This window comes from Seriola aureovittata, chromosome 1, assembly GCF_021018895.1.
Source record: "Seriola aureovittata isolate HTS-2021-v1 ecotype China chromosome 1, ASM2101889v1, whole genome shotgun sequence".
NCBI lineage: Eukaryota > Metazoa > Chordata > Actinopteri > Carangiformes > Carangidae > Seriola > Seriola aureovittata.
This window is the reverse complement of record NC_079364.1, coordinates 3,957,730-3,978,040: the sequence shown is the minus strand read 5'-3', so window position 1 is coordinate 3,978,040 and position 20,311 is coordinate 3,957,730. Positions and strand designations below refer to the sequence as shown.

The following is a 20,311-nucleotide window of genomic DNA, read 5'->3' as shown; positions in this document are numbered from 1 at the left end:
AGATCCATTTCGCCATTTTCCAGAGCAGCCAACAGCTCACTCTTTGAATCTTGGTCGCTGGCGACCAGTTAGCAAAGATATAAATGCTTTAACTTTTGTCAATATTGACAAGCTACACATCATTGGCACAGATATATTCTCCACAATTCAACAATTCAGTTCATTATTCAGACACCGTGAGTGCAAAAGTCTAATTAATTCAGATTTACTGGCATTGTAAACCAGCAAGATGGCGAAATGGTGGCAACTCCCTACCTTTGAAGCAAGCAGTGTTGAAGTCTGATTGTCTGTCTATTGCTAGATTATTCATATTCCTTTAGTTTGCAAGAGTTCACTGATTAAAAAAAATCAAAAGGGGTTTTCGTAAAAGTATTCCAAGTTGTGAATATTGTCATGTGGAGTCCATTGCAGATGTCCTCTCACTCCGCCATCTCTGCTGTGGCTGCTTTCTGACTGACTGACTGAAGTCACTGCTAGCTTAAACCCCTGGACAGGAAAAGGTAAATCCCGTGCAATAGCCCTGGCCTTGAGCCTTCTGGAAGGCCTAGGTCCCACCCACTATAAATCAAAATGTGATTGGTAAATTTACCTGCCTCTTTCTAAACAAAGACTTGTGGCTATTGGGACTTCAAATTAACTGTTCTGATTTACTCTAACCTTACAAATCACTCATCATTTTCAGCAGCAGCAGGCAGCTGTTTTCAGCAAACAGCTCTACTGTGCACTACACTACCTGCTTAGGAGATAGATAATATGTCAATGTTGTATTTACAAATTGTTGTGCTGCCTGCAAATGGAGATCTGTTGATGAATGTTTCAATATACAAAGGCTTATAGACTAGAGATATGATTATAGGACAAAATCCATCATTAGCTCTTAGCCAAAAATAAATCCTTGATCTTTTGTCTGTAGTTTGCTTGACTTCATTTGCCAAGTGCAGTAAAGTATGGCGATCAAAAGTTTGAGCTCTGACTTATCCCTTACCACACCGTGTTTATTTCATTTTCATGTCATTCTGGTGAGTATTCCCTGGTAAAGATTGAAAATGTATTGTTGAATCTGTCATTTTTGTGCGGTTCAGCTGGCCTGGCAGCGATCTGTTGCTGCAGAAAGACACATACCTTATGGCTTCAATTTTAATTACAGCTCACAATATGAGAGAAGACTACAGCATCTGTTAATTTTACTTTTTTAAATTTATTTAATTAATAATTACATTTTTTTACTTTATGCTGATATTATCATAGACCGAGTCTGTGCACTAATTGATGGCTGCACCATAGCATTACACCCACATGGTTAGACCTCCCAAGCTACAGATACAGGAAATCCCCAAACATAAGATGTACTAATAATAAGGCACATTTAAATGTTTAGCTCAGAGGAAAAACATTTTTCAACATAACTCATACAGAGAATAGATTAACCTAGTTAGAGGAGTGCAGACAGTATATTGTCAGTTGATTTAATGAATCTGGGATTTATAGTCAATATTAGATTACTGTTCTAGACTGTTGTTCTTTGTCTCCACTCTTCCCCTAAACCTTCCCTTACAAGCCACCCTTTGTCTTCAGTGGCTCTCCAAAATAAAAGTCATGTTAAAAAAGCTCAACTGTGGAATTGTTCATATTACCAGAAACCAACAACCAGGTACACACAGGTGATATGACGACATGTGCGCTTGGTGAGCCGCATTCATTGGAACAGATACTATCCTGAAACACTGTATCGTGTTGTCCCCATGTGAATCGTGGGAAACCTGACTCTAGCTTTAATTGACAGAAAATGCTAATCTCATCATGTAGGTGACATCTGTGAGGTGCAGTGCAGCACCATCACAGAAACAAACGCTTACCAAATAAAATCCTAAAATGAAATTTGTATGACTTGCTGAATCTATACAATAAACTTTTTCATCAAACAGAGCAGAGTTTATCCCAGCGCTCAACCTTGATCCGGACCACATGCTTCTTTGCTATGTTTGACTTACCCAGTTGGATGTTTCCCAGGTCACCGTTCTGGCATGAGAGGCCTGCGAGACGGCGAGCAGACTGAGCTGAGGGCTCCCACTGCTGCTGATTGTGTCAGGACTCACCTTGAGACAGCAAGGACAAAAAAAAAAATGAGTCGAGGACAGAAAGCAGAGCAGTGAGTCAGAGAAAGAAATAGACCAAAAGAGCACGGTGGAGTGTCAAATAAGCATCACAACAGGACTGTGGCGCGGCATAACATTAGGCAGTGTAGGGATTTGACAGTATGACACAGTGTGTCCCTGCATGGGATTCACTCACATGAGCAGTGATTGGGGACAAGGAGAAGGGAGGGGGGCAGTTGGTTAAATAAGACCAGACAATACCAATACTTTCCCTTGAACAACATTTCTTGCCCTTCAATACTCAAATGGCTGAATCCAACAGTGCAACTGACTGACTGGACTTCAAGGACGCCGTTCGTCTAAGACCATGTCAGTATGAACTTTTTCATCATGGGTGATGATATGAGATACACATGGGAAATACAGTAAATAAAAAACCTGAATAACTGAACGGAGAGACACAACAAATGCAGATGCAGTTCCTCACAGGCGTCTCTAAATGGTCTGATGTGTAAGAAAACCATGTGAATCATTTGCTATGGCCTTAAGAGCCACCGGATCTCGGCTGAAGCGCTCTCCACCACCACTATCATCATCATCAAAACGCAGAATGAGGGTATTTCTTTTGGATGAATGGTGCTCTACAGACTTGTAGAATCTATGAGCAGGAGCATTGAAGGTAGTGGTTGTGGTGCATTAACATCTGTATGTGTCTTAAAATTGCCTATTAGTGAGTATTCACGACTTTCAAATAAATCATAGCCGAGGATGAGCAGAAATGTCCTCATCATGTGTGCATGCTGCAGAAGAAGCAAAACAGCCACAGTTTAAAACCTTAAGTGGAGGAGCCATTTAGAAAAATCTTACTCATACCCTTACGTTATGTGCATCTATTGAAACCTTCCTACATGATCTGTCAAAATTCTGCATTCTTTCTTTGATAGTATTACATTTAACTGCTCTCCTCTCTCCCAGCCTCTCCTTATATCCTCTGACTCTCCTCTTTCTCCATCTCCAGCCCTGGCCTGGTGTAACAGTGCAGCTGAGGCTCATAATAAGCCGTGGTCACACCATACATACAGTCTGCTCTCCGTCTGGATTCAGATGCCACAGTGGAAGGCAGAGGACGAGAGGAAGGGAGGAAGGAAGGAGGAGGGTGAGTTAAGAGGGGCAGAGGAAATTTGGGTCACGCTTGAAGCCATAATGATGGTATAATGCACCAGCACAATCTCTGCTGCAGCACCGAATAAATCAAAAATGCAACACCCTTCACAGATAATAACTAATGGCTCCTCTCGACACCCCGAGCCAGTGCACAATATGAATCTGCACCCAACAAGTTAGACAAATGAATCCGACATCTGACATTGAATACCCTCAACCACACACATACACACGCCCTCACCTCTCAGATTGGAGCCATTGACATTTCACAGCTACCTCCGAGGCACCCAAACAAAGATTGATCAGAGCAAAAGGTATCAAGCAGGAGATTATGGGAGCAAGTTCCCTGAGTTTCCATTACCGGCCTCCTAATCCGTTTATAAGGATACGTTCTTAATGGGCACAAGAAGTGAGAGCTGTGTGTATTGTGTGTGCGAAGGAGAGGTCGTCCATCATGGCCGGACCTCTGAGGAGGCGAGAGGACAGCGGGGAAGGTTAATCTCAGCCTGGATCTGACTGAAGCTCACATCTATTCAGCGTCCAAATCTCCGGTGACAATGCCGAGCGATTTAGCTGCTTTCCTCTTCTGCTCGTCTACATCTGTGATACATATGCCAGATAAGAACAGGTCAGCCACCTGACACACTGCACAACAATATCTTTGCACAATATCATTCTATTCCCCAAAAACTGTGAAAAATCCTCCCATTCATTCCACCTTTGGATGCAACTGCATCTGCTGTAGGAATGATTTAAAGGTGAAATCTATTATATTTCATTTAAATCACATGAGGGTTTGCAGGTGTCTATTTTCTTATGTCAATCATTACTGAGACTCCATGGTTTTTTAAACAGGCAGAGCTGGCCTGGCTCGGTGTATTTGCTGGGTGTGCTACCATTTCCATCGCGCTGTCAGCGACCCACTGGCTAAGCATACTTGCTGCGACTACTTAAAGGCCCCTGCGCTACCCACTGGCTGTTCAGTTTCTGGATGCACCCTAATCCCCCAGGCCACCTCAACTACCTAGTGCCTCTGTGTATATACTGGGAAGTTCTCATTTCCTAAGTTCCCTAAACTACCCTATGACTCTGTGTATTGTCAGTGCACACGTCATGCTGGCAGCCCCCCCTAAACTACTCTGGGATTCTGTATTTGCTTAGAAGGTTCTGTAATGTTAAGACCACCTCAACTACCTACTTCCTGGTAGATCCACTTCTTTTTTTTAACAGGAATGCTCCGAGTTCCCATGTTCACTGAACTACCCACTGGCTCTATTTTCTGGAAATTCTTTAATTCCTAAGGCAACATCTCAACAAACCTGCTACCTATTTGCATTGGCAAGAAATGCTCAAATTTCTCAGGTGCTCTCACCTCCTGTACCTGGTGGTCCTGTTTGGAGTGCTAATACACACATATTCTACTTACACCCACAAGAAAACTCTGAGTTGTGGGTGAGGTGGGGAAACCGATGGCCTTGACTGGCACACACGCACAGATTTCATACTGAAGGAGAAATTTTGGACAGATTTTGAATTTTCCTTTGAAACATTTGGTATCTCCATGTCTCCTACATGTGCCCTGTTGCATATTTAACCAGACAAGTTCCTGCTCTCTTTCTGATAGCTTGCGAAAAGGTCAACTCCCCATTCTGGCTTTGATAAGTGAGACTGGCTGTAAGAGTAAAAGAGTAAAAATGAAGAGTTATGAGAGAATAATCATCTATGTTTTAATCCCCCTCCACCCCCAGTACACTTTTCCAGAGGTTTCTGGTGGAGGTCTACTCGGGCACAAACGCTTCACTATTCCAACAGAAAATCTGTAACTTCACACCTCCCAACTCTTCCATCACTGTCTGCCTCCACTGGTGCACAGGATACAGAGAAGTCATGATGTATTCATGAGCTCCACATGAATATGAAAATCTGAGGGGGGGGAAAAAAACATTCTTTGACAGATCTCACCGCAAAAATGCAATCTGCATGACACAATTTCAGAGCAGAGAGGTGTTGCAATATTTCTGAAAGCCTTCTATATGATATCAGAATGTGCACTCATTGCTTTGATTTGCCCAAAGACATAAGCTTTATGAAAATAAATGGCGTGTCTTTGAACCAGAATCACGGCAGAACCAAGTCTATTGAACGGCAGCCTATTTTAGTTACGTTTTCCTGAGGTGGAATAAACAAAAACACGCTATTCATTTGTGTGCTCCCTTGTGGTTTTTTCTGAACACCTACACTGGCACAGAGCTAGATACCAATGTGCTGCACACTGCTTTCATTAGGCAAGCATAAACTTCAGCCAAAGGCATTAGCTGTTACTAATTATTATAAACTGTTTCCAGTTTTAACCGTTTTCCACTTAACCTTATGATGACTCATATTACACTAAACAGCAGTCAGAGAAGCGTCTACTCTGCGACCTGTATGTGTGTGTCTCTGCCTGTTTTAAAGAAGAAGAACTCCCCACCTTCAGTGGGGAAAGTACAGGAATATTTCATTTGTGTCAGCCACACGTTACTGCGGCTGAAAAACAGCCTAACAGTTAAATCCCTCACTGTATTTTTATGTACGTGTTCCTTTTCATTCCCAAGCAAATACAAATAAAGCACACAGGGTTGAAACGGTGTGAAGAACATTCTGGCGTATTATCATTTCAATCTTTTATCTGTTTTTGGACATTTACGTGTGTATAGACAAATGTTTGGTGGGTATGCACTCCTGTAGGAGCCTCCCTCGGTATCTGCACAACCACAGAGGTATTATATAAGATACAAAGTGAAACTAGGAACAAGACACTTTCAGTGACAATGACAAGTTTGAAACTGCACCTTAATTTAAATCCACAGTATCACACAAAGATGCAGCGGCTTAAAGATCAGCAGCAAATTGAATTCTGAACATTTTCTCGAATTGGTTGGAAGTAAGAAGAGCTATTATTTTGGGGGGCTGTCTAGGGTTCCACATTCTGCACAGATGAAAGTTAGGTGACTGACACTTTGCAATTTTTAAATTTTCTCTGTTGCCAAACTTGGTTTCTTGACAGGAGCAGGTGGCAGTGATTGTTGCTTGACAAACGCTTCACACATTGACGTGTTTACAAGACAGGAGGTTATAATGTGTCCTCTGAGCGTCTTCAGGGCAGATTGGAGGCTGCAGTGAGTTGCTATCGGAAAGTGACAAGATGGGCCGAGGCTAACTAGTTAGCGTGCTAACTTCAGTCGAATAAAAGAAGTGATAGGGACAAGAGTTAACATCGGAGTTGCTTTCCACCACTGAAGACAGCTATTGGTGAGTAAAGGAATGAAGTTTGAAGAAGTCTCACAATGTTTCTTCTAGACTGGTAAATAAACAGCTGTTAAAACTGACGTTGGCTATGTAGCAATAGGAAAAACTTACAAATAGCTCCTTTAAAGTTTAAGCTGTATGATTGGTGCAAAGGACGAGCAACTGCGTTAGAAAATATTTAGTTCTTTGATAAAATTCCAGGGTAAGAGCCTGTGTACATGAAATAGTAGTGTAGAAAAATTTGTCAACCCCAAGAAACAGTACAGTTAGAAACACACCGTCACTCACTGCCACATACAACAGTTCAAAGCGTGCCGTCCCTAAAATTTAGACTTTGTAGTTATCTGATAAAACAGAAGTCAGAAGTTCATTGTTAGATGAATTCAGAAAGTGCAGATCTGCAACACACCAACCAAATTTAGCTGCAGCTCTGATTCACATCTTCTCCCCAGCAAAACCAGCTCAAGCTCATATACTCATAGATGGATAGATAGATAGGTAGATAGATATATACTTTATTTATCCCCTAGGGGAAATTCATGGTTTAAAACTCATTATATTGTATTTTGAGTCATTGGCCATTTCAATGACAGAAAAAACAAAAAACATTAAAGGAATACATCAGATGTGTTGATATGAATATGATCTGAACGGGGCAAATAGACAAACCCTCCGCTTGATATGGAAAAGGTTTTGGAAAAAAATTGAAATTTTTAAAAACAGGTTATCTAGCAGATGACCAATGTTAGAGGCGCATTTGCCTATAAAGTCAAAGCAAAGATGCGGGTTTATCTGAATTTGATCTGATTAAACCCACCACACAAATGTGTCAGTGATACCATCTAGTAAATCTGAAACGCAGCCATTAACATCACATGTTCATCATGGATTGATGAGGCCCTTTAAGGCAAAATCCTACAAAGGCACATTTTTCTGCATAGCTCTTAATTAACTGACACCGAGCTGCCTCTTACTATTAACATGTGTTGGCCAAACATGTGACCAGCATGTTCATTCATGTACGCAGCTCACTGGGGGCTGAGGGTTACGTCCCCGATGGGTCATTTTCAGGAGATGAACAAATCAACATGACCTGGTTAGCAGAGAAGCTGTTGTAGCTGTTGATATGAAATCTTCCTTTGATCGCCATCTGCACAGCAAACTGAACAAGTGTGTTCAGAGCACCGTGAAAGGTGCAGCTCCCTCTGGACCTGCACACTCGCAGGACGGCCTCCTCAGGCTGCACAAACATATTTATCCCTTTTAAGAGATGCCCCGACTCTGCTTCACTCTTCACAGGTGCTTGGACATATTTTTTCCCCCTGCAATACTAGGGAAACATCTGTGGACAGCTGGATGTTCCTCAACTCCCCCCGGAGATCAGTTAAAAGCAATACAAGAGCTGCCTGCGGTCACAAAGTCTAGTCAGTCAGTCCTCTATGATCGCTCTCTGCACTCCTGTCAATCACAGCCCTGAGTCACAGCTTTCTGCAGGGACAGAGAGGGAAATGAGACGAGAGACAGAGAAAAAAAAACCTCTTTAAAATCCCTTGTGGACATGTGAAAGCAACTCTGAATGTTTTTCTACCTGTAAAAGGACATATGCAGCACGATGAGCAACTCCGCCAACAGCCAGTATAAATTATACAAAGCCAAATTAAGGAAATCTCAAGAGTGAACACCTGCAAAGCCTTTCAGCTCGGTCTAAGGACAAAAACATTTGCACTGAATTCAGCTCATTTCAGTGGCAAAAATGTCATCGAAGGGAAGCTTTTGTGTCAACTTCAAATACTTAACTTTTACATTTGAAACTGCCGTTGACCAATAATGGAAAAAAAAAACAACATATTTTTGCAATGCTAAACCTGCAATAAAATACACCACAGTCCATAAGTTTGCCAAGCATCCATGATGTCCGTTCCGAACCAGAGCACATCTGAAAACAAGATGATGAAAACTGCAAATAATTAGTTTGTTGCTCCCAGAGAATCAAACACACTGCAAAGTGAACGAGAACATCTGTCTCAACTGCAGCAGAGAGAATGAAGAAGGTAGAAGGGCAGGAGGGAAGAGAGGAGGACTGCTATCCTCAGACAGCCAGAGGGAGAACAGGACTGAAAGATAGCATGTCAGTGAACAGACCATAAAGCACATCACAGCCCAAATTTCACTCCGTACAAGAGACTATAAAACAACATCTTTGAACGAAATGTTCCACCACGGCCATCATAACCACCTCCTCCTGTCAGTGCACACACAGTGAGCAGCCTGCTGCTCTCTGGTTGCTATAGCAGTGGTGTCAGGCTACAGACTAGTACAGTCGGGTTCAGTCTGACAGGAAAAGTGCCCAGACGGAGGGCTCTGTTCAGCTCTGTGACACAGCCTGACAGACAGCTCGGCTGATGTTGACGGCTTTGGGAGGGTTGAGGGGGGAAAAAAAAAAGCAACAACTGGATTGACATTAGCCGGCACTCGAGATGACTCCCATGGTGCTCTGAGATGTCTTTAAGTTAATGACAGTGGTCTGCCATAAACAAGACTACGCAACCTTTGAGGCGCTGCTCTAAGAAGAAATCTGGTGTAGGTTCACAATTAAAGAGATGAATAATTGATTTGTCTCTTGTTCAACATCGAGTGAAGTCACCGAGCGCCCTTCACAGCGGACTTTGACTTGAATACAAAAATAATCTTTGTAGAATGTGGTGAAGTTATTAATCAGTGTTCCCAGCAGTTTAAAAAAGATTAAAGGCACTGTGAATAATTAAATCATTTACACTAATTTACTTTACGTTTCAATTTTTGACATCTGAATAGCACCTTTCATGCCAAACTTTGGGGCGAACATATGCAAACAGCTCAATAACAGGTAAGCTCTTACACAGCACTCAGACCTTTGAGGTCGAAGGTAACGTTGCTTCTGACTCCAGGCAAAACTGCCACAGTCATTAAAATCAGAGGTTCATCTATCATACACTCTCCATTCAGTGTCAGCCTGTATCAGAGTCAAGAAGTACAGTTAACTGAGGATCACTATATTTTTGACCTGTCATCACACAGGTTGTACAGTATTACACTGGCATCAAATAACCTAGCTTACTTACAGGTATGGAAAGTCTGACGGAACATGAACTTTTTTAAAATTTATATACAATAATTGAATTGAGTAAAATATTGTTTATATGTGATGACTTGTTATATAACGTTTTTATGTTGACATCTGAACTGATTCTAAGTGCTGTAACATAGCTGTAGTCCATTCTTAAACATTGTGTGTCAAACCTAACTGCATACACCTTTTTTCCATCCAGAATCCTAAATATCCTGAAAGGACTGTCAAGCAGAAACACTTTTCTTAGCAAACAGACTTTGGTAAAAGAACCTCTTAACTACTAAAGCGATGTGAATATTCAAAATGGGGATTTGCGAGTTTGGTGAAGGAATTACAGAATCAAAAGATTTGTGGGAACCTGCCTCCAAGACAAAGGTTTTAGTCACAGTTGTAGCTTTGGCCACTGAGTTTTCTCCCTGGAGGAACTGCAGACATTTTTGTGTGGAGCCTGTAACAGAAACAAACCATTGAAACGCGTTTCCTTATTTCACATGGGACTGAGGCAGCACTAGGACACATGCATTTTTTCCAGACAGGAGGAACACTGATGTTCAACTGCCACCTGGTGGTTAAAGACATGCTGTACAGCAGCGATTGGAGAGCTATGGAAGGCACCAGGCTGTCACTTCTTTGTCTTAAACTGGTCTGACTTACCAATAGCATGCAGATTAAAATTAAAAATGTAGCTAAAATGAAAAAGCAATTCTGCAGCTGAAGTTGGATTTAAATGAAGTATAGTAACTATGATCCCTCCCCACCTAATCAAGTCAACGACTAGAACTCAATCCATGTGAAAGTTGGAAAACCCAGTGTAATGTACCAGTATTTGACAGCTCTGGCTAATGATGTTGTCTTGTTGCACTTTATATAAAGAAAAAAAAAAAAAAGTTCCAATTTTTCACCCAATTACTTCCAACAAAATAAAAGCCAAATTAAAATTTATTAAATGAAATGACCAAAGCACAAAAGGTTGTTTTAAAGGTTGATAGACTCTTTATGTTCCAGTCATGTTTGGTTTGTCCCCAGTCTGTTTAATAAAGTCAGAATTGGTGCCCCCACCCAAAAAAAAAAAAAAAAAAAAAAAAAAAAAAATATGTTTTTAAATTGTTGCCTTTATTATTACTGAGGTCAATGAAAAGCATATGGATTTTATGTCATGTTGCCCAGACCCAGCTTCAAAATGCACAGATTATAAAGTCTGAGGAGCTGCTGCTGGCTGACAAAACCTCTGAGAATATTGCAGATATTTATGATGAGCTGTGGCCTCTGATGATGCAAGAAAACCACAAAAACTGCAACACCTTCAGAGGAATCCACTGACACTGTGAACCCCTTCCAGTCACCACTGTAAAAAACTGCCAGACTCAAAAGTATTACTGAAAAGTTGGATGCCATGACAACAGTGTTAGAAATACACTACCGGTCAAAAGTTTAGGAACACCCCATTTCTCTAGTTTAAGATTTTAATTTAAGCAGTAAATTTTTGATTTGATTGAATTATGTAAATTAAATAAAACAGCTGGAAAAATGAAGGCGGTCTAAATTAGTTAAACTGGATTTCCTCCTGTGTTCCTCAACAGCAATAAGCTCACAATACAGCATATAGAACTGTGAGATGTCTTCCCATGGTACACAATGGTCAGTGTTGATACTGAAGATGCTGTGCAGCTGCTGTACAGCACTGCTGATGCTGTTGGCTTCTGACATCCTACTCTGGTCCAACACCTCGTCCATCTGCACAGCAAAAAACAGAAGACAGATGGGTCTGTCTTCAGAGTAACAGACAAGACTGAGTAGAAATGGAAAAGTTTGTCTTCAGTAATTTAAAGCAAAAATGTTTATAAAACAAAAAACAGCTCAATAGATATTTTTTCTATCATTTGTTTTAACTCCACTCTTTTACAGAGTCAGACTAAATTTTTCACCCAGAATAAAAAAAATGCATCAAATTGATTAAAAAGGAAATATGCCCTCACCTGTGTAAAAACCTGCCTGCTGACATTCAGGTCGCCAAACAGAATCTGGGCTGTGACCAGCATTAACACAGGCAGGATTTGGGTCACGATGATAAGCAGACAGAGCCTACAAAGAATCATCAATGTCATCAATGGGCCAGACAAAAATGTATGTCGTCTCTGATGGTAATTTTGACATTATAGGTAACCCTCATAGCATCATTGCTTGTAGTTTACCAAAACCACAATCTGATGTTAATATCACAGAATTTTTACACTGAAAAATAGAGGGGGGGGCGCACAACAAAAATTCTGTTAAGGAACTGTATATTCATTATTCAAGTTACAATACAATATCCTGTTTCCATTACTTAAAATTGCAATTGTGACTTCAGTTGAACTATCCAATATTGATTCTTATCAGAATGACTTTCAGTTTGTGCCTCTTCAGCAAATGAGGTGCTCCTGCCCTGCAGATGCTTCTGGTTTGACATCGAGTCACTGAACTACAACAGAAATCAGACCCATCTCAATATATAGCCAAAGGACACTTAAAAGCCATTTGTACTTCTTCTGAATCTATGAAAGTGCCAATTTAAAATCTTACATTTTTTAAAGTTGGGAGTTCAGTGCTAACAGCAAGCCCTCCTTACTAGTTAACATAAAAAGGTTTAGGACCTTATAAAAGGTCTTAGTGGAAATTCACATACAGGAACTATGTCGTTCCGCATCAGACAAGATCAGCTCAGGTTGTATTGCAGCAGCTCAGGGACCAACAACAGGAGACGTGTGCAGCAGGCAGAGGTCCAGGCTGAACTTGGGTTTGGAGTTGCGACAGAGCCAGTGGCTGCTGCTACGGGGCTGGTAGTTTTCTGGGTGCCAGAACACCTGCAGGGACAAAAGGAGGGAGACAGAAAGAGGACAAAAGAAATTTAAAAGACTATTATAAAGTTAAGTAATAAGGACAAAAGTTTGAAAAACACTATTGTGGGCAGTTTGTTTCCCTAAAGAAGCCAACTATCAAGTGGCCTAAGTTTTAACTGGATCATTGACCAACAGAGCAGCTGCTGGCTCATGGAAGCTGTTAAATGATAGAATAGAAATGTACCAAGTCATTAACACAGTAAGAAATGAATGTGCTAGACAGACAGTGAAAACAGCTTCTCACTGTATGTTACCATTGCCAAGAGGTCACTGAGCATCTGACATCAAGCAGACTGAAAACGTGATTGGTGTGAATAAAAGCCATCATTCATTTTCACCAATAACCAACAATCTGTTTTATGCACTGAAAAATTCACATGGATGTTACACCATGTAAAATATGATGGGTTAAGCCTTGTTTTTACATTTCTCATCTTTATTTTGTGCATTTTTGCTGTGACCTTTTACAAAGATGAGACAATCCACAAAAGAGGACAAACAGGTAAGAGAAAAGATTTGCTTTTCATAATTTAAAAATACACAAAAGTTAGTTGAACTGGGCTGTTTTTGCTCACCAGCTCTCAGGTTTGAGTAGGCAGACTTTAATCCACACAGTATGAAGGCAAAACTTTTGCTGGCGGGATACATTTTGTTCACAATGGCTCCAACATCTTTCCTAACCACATCTTTAAAGTCTACCATCTGCAGGCTGGGAAAGGAAGAGAGCAGAACAAAAGCACAGAATAGTAGGTCAAGAAATGACAAAAGAAAAACCTTTAAACACTGCCCCCCCCTCCCTTTCAGTTTTTGAGTGACTCAGATGGCCCCTGTGCACAATGGGTGTCATCACAGGTTGTCAAGGACAGGTTTGCTGTGCCACTGCAATCAGCAACCTGACTAAAAGTGCAACTCATCACTGTCACACCCTAGTGGCTCTCTAAAAACACTATTAAGGTATTGCACAACAAAGGAAAGGCATTTCAGTTTGTGCAACCCTGTGTGACCCTAGTTTCCCCAGTTGAGTCCCCCACTTTTTAAAAAAGGTTCCTGGTAAACAGTCTGGATGAAGAAGGTTCATACAGCTTACAATGTAGATCAGAGTCCTCAAAATACCTTCTGATAGAATGAAAGTGATTCAGCTTAATTTATCAATCTAAAAGATCAGCAGCTATATTGACTGCCATAACAAATTCACTCAGCTGTCCAATTTCCAATATAAGTAACTATTTTGCATGAAGAAATGTTACTGATACACATGGTTTGTCAAATAAAAATGCATAAAAAAAACCCCAAAAAAAACAAACTAGTTGACAGAAGCCAATAAACTGATTAGGGTACATGAGGACACTTGTCAATAGCACTGTGGGTGACTAAAAATAAAGTAAGAAAACCCTTTGGTAAAAGCAAAAGAAATAATTATCCTAGTTAGACAGCACATTTAAAAACAAACCTTGAGAAATGAAAGAGCTGGGCTTCAGGTCAGTAAGCTGATAGTTAAGTTCTGCTTGAGGGAGGGGGAAGTGGAGCTTGAGAAACTCCACAGCACAGCATCCTTCCACACAGAAACGAGAAAGAAAACAAAACAGAGGGCATTAATACATGTTCTTAAAAAAAAAAAAAAATAAGTATGCATAACAAACTCTTTTGACCAAACAAAGGGGGGAAATGGGTTGAGTCAGATGGCCCCTGTGCACACTCTGTGTCCTCAGGTTGGGTCGGATTGGGGTGCTGATGCCACTGCAGCAGACACCCCAACTGATTAGTGCAACTCATCACTCTCACCCGCCACCACCCCTCCGACTCTTACATGCAACGACCTGTCGGGGACACCGACATGCCTGCTTGGTTTGTGTATACCTTGCGTTCACATGTCTGGTCCGCAGGTAGCTTCATCCAGTCTGTATCATCTGCCATGGCTGCTAGTCCGGAGTCTGTTAAATCACTGCAATGTGAGAAGTTGGTCGCAATTAGCAACACCTGCGTAAAACGACGGCCCATGCAAAGCAGGCATGTTAGCCACGGCCATGCGCATAAAACGTGGCCAATCTCGGTTTTTGAAATCTATCGTAAAGAAACTAAAACAGGCTTATGTGGCAGTGGAACAAACAGGAATGATTGGCTGATAATGTTTTTTCCTTCGGCGTTACAAACAAACAGTTACGTTGGTTAAAGCAAAAGGCCAACATCGACTAACGGGCGCTAGCCGAGCTAGCGAAATTGTTAGCTGTTAGCTATGCTAGCATCTTACATTCGCTTCAGTTTTTAAAATGTTATAAAGTTCTATCTAAAACAAAAAAGTTAACCAAAAACACCTGAAGGATACTTACAAAAACCGAGCAGGTATCAGTATCACTCTTCTAATAAGCATTCTTTCTTGAAGTTCTTACTCTTCTTAGGACACCTTTGTCCTTATGACAAGCTTATTTCTTTTCTGGTTTTAAACAAGTGCGTCGAGTAAAGCTGATCGTTGATTGGCTGAAACGCCGGGATGGTGGACGTTTATTGGACAATTGATAGCTATTTCCACCAATGACAAGTTGTATATCCGTCACGTGCACACAGTCGCTTCACAAGAGCAGCAAAAGTGATGGAAGCCCTGCAGTCTTTGTCTTTTGCAGAATATATACATCCATATAATCCATCCATCCATTTTCTACCGCTTATCCTCTAGTAGGGTCGCGGGGGGGCTGGAGCCTATCCCAGCATCTTTTCGGGCGAGAGGACATCCGTATAATATTTTGTAATTTTCTCTGTGTGCTTGTGTGTAAAAGCTGTGAGTAAACTTTAACCCCTGGATGTAGTAGTCTGGCAGGTTATCAGAGACGTCTATGGTTCTCACTACTCACCATAACTGGCCAAACTTCCTCACTGCGTGATAGTGGTATAGAATTTTTTTGCTAGATGATTTCCTCACAATGACATTAAAATATATGTTATTGTATTCTTAATTAAGTCTGAATGTGGCATATAAACAGGGGCTTATGGGGTGAGTGAGGTAGTCCAGAATTAGTAGTGTCTATATGGTATAACCCTATTAAGATTCACAGCATTGCTGTATTTTTGTCTATATATTTATTTGTTTACCTTTTATTACAAAAGATACCAGCTGAGTCTAGGTTGTGGTTCAGGTTGTGCCAACTCCTGGGCTGGACCTGCAACTTGCTTTACATCTTCTAATTCACGTTCTTTCCTCCAGACATTGTAACACTCTGCCTGAAACTAACTTTATTTGATAGTATAAGTTATGTACTTTTGTGCTCGGTTGGCTCTCTAAATACTACAACATCTGCATTTAATTTATTGCTATATATCATCATCGTGTCGGATAAGGAAGACATTTGTCTTAAGGGCAGTAAGTGCACAGATGAGTGAGCCAAAAGTTTCATTGAAATGCAAATGCAATTTTATATTAAAAGATAGCAAAGGGATAATTCACTATATCACACAACACAGCTTGTTAGTACTGCCATGGAAATACATATACAGTCTTTTCATATTTACACATCAAGTGACAACCAAACAGAAATCATAAATACCTCTTTTTGTTAACTTTACAACAGCTATACGCGACCAGTATTTCATAAGATAAAAGAGCACTATTAAATAACTGGTATATTCCCTATCATTTACAAGGCTTGGAAACACAGTGGTTAAAATAATCCAGCAAAAACAAAACAAAACAAAAAAAGTTCTTCTCCAGTGAGTAAAATTAATACAAGTCTAAAAACGGTCATGAAATCCCTTTGTACAAAAGACTATACAACTGAATCAACGCAATATCTTCAACAGAAATGTTTTTGCTTATATCAGCATGATAAAATCTGTACAGTTTTAGCATTCCTGCAGCAGAGTTGGAGGGACTGTGAGCCGGGATGATTGGTTACTGGGTCGCTGTGATGCTCTGTAGGCCTACTGTCAACCAACCGTCAGAGACCGTAGTTATGTAGCTGCCAAGACCCTCTTTCATTGGCCTCAGTGCTTCGTCTAGCAGCAAATCAGCAAGTTGCTGAGCTTGTAGCAGATACTTCAAAATACATGGTTCTATAAAGTCTAACTGATATATTTGTCAATATAACAATATAGTATTTCCTTGTACCATATTTCAACAACAGACAGAATTGTACTCTAAAGGTAAAGCAATGCATAATATCTTTACTTGTATTAAATTCATTTTTCATTAAGTTGTCAGTGATATATTTCTAAACTATAACCCTCACTGTCTGATGGGGTCAGACATGCACAGTGTTCCTAATTTACCCATTTGTTATGCTGTACTGTGGCAGACACTGCGAGTGCACCTTTACATTACAGATTTAGAGTTGATGGATTAAAACTCAAATCGTGAAAAGAACAAATGTTCTCATTTACCTCTAGTAGTGTTTGGTCACGCAGATACTTTTGGTTGTACGTGCCAAGTTTCCTGATAGATTAGCCTCTTGAAACTTGCAACTCCCCCAATAAAACAGTAGAGAGCCAAAGTGGAACTGAAACTTTTGTGATTATGTTCTAGAAGTAAGGAAATCTGACTCAAAAATAACATTGAAATTTGTAGTGATGCAGATATCTAACGATCTAACTCTAAACCACAATCCTTCTTAATATTATCCTGTTCAGTTAAGTCAATTTGTTAAAAAAGGTATTTTTTTTATTTGTTTTTTAACAAAATAAAGATGGGTGGCAAATTAAAGGAAAAACCTAAAAACAGGATAACAACACCCCCATCCATAGGGCACAAGGGGTCACTGAATGGTTTCACGAGTACGAAAATGATGCGACTCACATCATTTGCTATGAGCTATGGGAGATTTTGGACTGACATGTTCAACAGTGCTCTCCACCATCATCATCATCATCATCATCATCATCATCATCAAAACACCAAATGGGGCAATACCTTCTGGAAGAATGGTGTTCATCCCTCCTGTACAGTCCAGACTCCAGAGACGTAGAAAAATCAATGCTGTTCTGGCAACACGTGGTGGCCGAACACCTTACCAAGACATTTATGTTGGTTTTTCCTTTAATTCATTACCTGTCTGTAGTTGTAATTATTATAATATTTATGTTTGTAGCAGCCTTAACAAAAAAAAAAAAAAGTACCAACCTGCATGCCTAAGACCATTGTGGGTCAAAGTACCAAGCTATAAGAATGGACAGGGAGGGCAGAATGGCGTATACTTTTGTTATACAGCTGGAATTACAGCTAAGCTAAAGGTGGATATCATGGCTGAGGGAACAATGGTGACGACAGTGTACAACATGCACTCTTGCACTCAAGGAAATTTTTTTTTTAGTTGCTAAAAAATGAATTGTTTTTAAACATGTCAAAATTGTTCAAATGTTGTTCAATTGTTCATGTTCAAATTGTAATAGTAAGTGCTCATAGATCATCATTTATCTGGATAGAAAACCCCAGGAACCTGAACCATATATATATATTTTTTTGGAAAGACCAATGAAAGAAATTTTCAATGCGAGTTTGCACTGAGGAAGTAGTTCCACAGTAAACCCCAGTGTTTGTGGGCAGGAGAAATCCCAGAGACATATACAGTATCTATCAGCTGGGTAAATAAAACCACAACTACCTGCATGGCTGAACAGCAGCAGTGGTAAGTGAGAAGATATGTTTTTTTTAAGATTTGGGTGACCAAACCCAAGTAAAAAAAAAAAAAAAAAAAAAAAAAAAAAAAAAAGAATGTACATTTTTAAAACCTCTGAGAAAAATAAATATATAGGTTGAAGGAGGAAAAAGAATGAAATGTTTGGCACTTAGGCTGTTACTTCATCACGGCTTCCTCTTCTATGCCCGAGGATCAACAATGGTTGAGTCACAACTTTAAAAAAAAAAAAAAAAACACACACACACACAAAAGGCTCCTTTCAGTTTACTTTTGCTGAGGATGAATGGACTTCTGCAACCAGCTTAGAGCACCAGCTACAGCAAGTCCTTGCTTGACCCGTTGGAGGTTGTAAAATAAGGAATCAGAAGCAGGTGTCGTCACTGAGGTGGAGGAAAATCAACGATCCGTAATTAAGATACATCTCTACTGTAGTGTAAATGCAGAAACAAGTATGGAGACTCTGTGAAGCCCCACCCTTTGGCACTGTCATAAATACAACTCTTTAAAACCCAGGTCCTGCAGCACAAAGTTCTAACACAACACTCCCACCGTTCTCTGGAAGTCAGCAAACCCACTCTACAAGTACAAAAACGTTCATAAATAGAGTTCATAAAGACATGAGTGGTATTAGAGAGAGCATCATGGTTACATCATCCAGGGAGTATGTCATTTTAGCTTTGTCCAAAAAAAAAAAAAAATTCACAAAAAGTAAAGGTGAAGTTGTACACAGAGAAGCGTCCGTCGCATTCAGCGTTTGCATCCTTTAAAAAGGCTCCAGATAACGCTCGTGTCTCTCTGCTCACTTCCTCCCCAGAGTTATTTGCTTTCTTATTCCAGCATGCTCATTAGTCTATCATTTTTGCCTAAAGGCAGTAGCACTGAGGGTACTGTTGAAGGACTGTACTGTGTGTGTGTGTGTGTGTGTGTGTGTGTGTGTGTGTGTGTGTGTGTGTGTGTGTGTGTGTGTGTGTGTGTACGTGTGTGTGTGTGTGTGTGTTTGTTTGCACGCACAAGTAGGACGGAGCCCCATTTTCAGAGACAGGAGTTGTGTTTATGGGAGCTTAATTGTGTCTAACCAGGTTCATATGTACCGTTACTCTACATATGCAAATTTTACTGTGTTTGTACCTATTTACCTTTGTGTTTTGTACCAGCTATAAATACAGGTATGTGTGTGTATGTGTGTAACAGAGGTTTAGATAAAGCACAGAGGGCAGCGGCGGGGCCTCCCTCACACTTCGCTCTCGGTAGAGGGCTTGCGTGTGGAGGTCCAGCCAGTGTCGGGCAGGCTGTGCTGGGCGTGACGCTGCGGGGTGATGGCTGAAGGAGTCAGGGTGGTTATGGAAGAGCATTCGGACGCCTCCTCCTGGAGGAGCTGCTCTGTCTCGCCATCATCTAGCGAAGCACTGCTGGCCTGCAGGGACACGGTGTCTGTGCGCATGCAGGTGTGCAGGCCTCCTCTGGACGGCTTGATCTGTTTTAGGTCGTCCCAGTAAAGCTCATCATTGGACAGGAGACACACGCCTTCCACAATGCGAATCTTTTCCTTGGTGTAGCCTCCGTCCACTCCCCCCTGGACAACGAGACTCAGTTAGTCTAGTCAGAGTGACGGCCTCTGCGTATGTCAGCAGTTTAAAGGAAAAATCCACCCTCAGGTTCAATCTGTTCAACTAAACAATTCCCAGGGGTCGAATTATGATTTTGCGAGTCTTTCCTTAATTTCTTTCTCACATGCCCATTTCTTTTTCTCTATTTCTTCCTTCCTTAATCCTATCCCTTCACTCTTATTTAAAGAATAGTTACAGTTCATTGATGTTAACATCGGTTAGAAAAACATCAAATACCAAAATTTGAAAAGTTCAGCCTGTAAAAAGGTGGATTCCCCTTTAAGGATTAATTAGAGACAAACTGCACAACACCCCAGAACAAGATGTCACCTTTAAACACAACCCATGCACAGCAAGTTGGTTCCTTTTAGTAATGCTGCTGTGCTTTCTTCTGGAGTTAGTTAGTTTTTCATTTTCAGATTAAGGTGCTACAGGTATATAATTAGCACAAACAAAAACACCAGGCTGTCAGCTTAAAGCCACTGAATTTGGGGATGGTGTTATTTTTCCAGAGCACATGGAGCCAGGCTACAGCGCTGCATATAAT

The 20,311-nt window shown here is 40.7% G+C and overlaps 1 protein-coding gene, 1 long non-coding RNA gene and 2 other non-coding genes across 11 annotated transcripts in view; all 4 read right to left on the bottom strand.

Annotated features, from left to right (window-relative positions):
* Positions 1-14,996, bottom strand: part of LOC130172573 (uncharacterized) — a 50,191-nt gene extending 35,195 nt beyond the window's left edge. For 5 of the 6 annotated variants that reach the window (XR_008828289.1, XR_008828290.1, XR_008828294.1 and 2 more), the window contains exons 1-6: positions 14,864-14,996; positions 14,394-14,478; positions 13,987-14,088; positions 13,112-13,245; positions 12,323-12,500; positions 1,992-2,096 (exon numbers count right to left, since the gene is read on the bottom strand). This is a non-coding gene — a long non-coding RNA (uncharacterized LOC130172573). The remainder of the gene's footprint in view (positions 1-1,991; positions 2,097-12,322; positions 12,501-13,111; positions 13,246-13,986; positions 14,089-14,393; positions 14,479-14,863) is intronic. The other variant, XR_008828292.1, reaches the window with a different exon arrangement.
* LOC130174833 (small nucleolar RNA SNORD67) lies at positions 13,347-13,460 on the bottom strand. Its single transcript, XR_008828648.1, has one exon. It is a non-coding gene; the product is annotated as a small nucleolar RNA SNORD67 (small nucleolar RNA).
* Positions 14,206-14,319, bottom strand: LOC130174828 (small nucleolar RNA SNORD67). Its single transcript, XR_008828647.1, has one exon. It is a non-coding gene; the product is annotated as a small nucleolar RNA SNORD67 (small nucleolar RNA).
* Positions 14,997-17,601: 2,605 nt separating the features above from the next.
* Positions 17,602-20,311, bottom strand: part of lrp4 (low density lipoprotein receptor-related protein 4) — a 114,703-nt gene continuing 111,993 nt past the window's right edge. For 2 of the 3 annotated variants that reach the window (XM_056374300.1, XM_056374307.1), the window contains exon 38: positions 17,602-19,730. In XM_056374300.1, coding sequence (XP_056230275.1) covers positions 19,389-19,730 — 342 coding nt within the window. In that variant the 3' untranslated portion in view covers positions 17,602-19,388. The remainder of the gene's footprint in view (positions 19,731-20,311) is intronic. The other variant, XM_056374315.1, reaches the window with a different exon arrangement.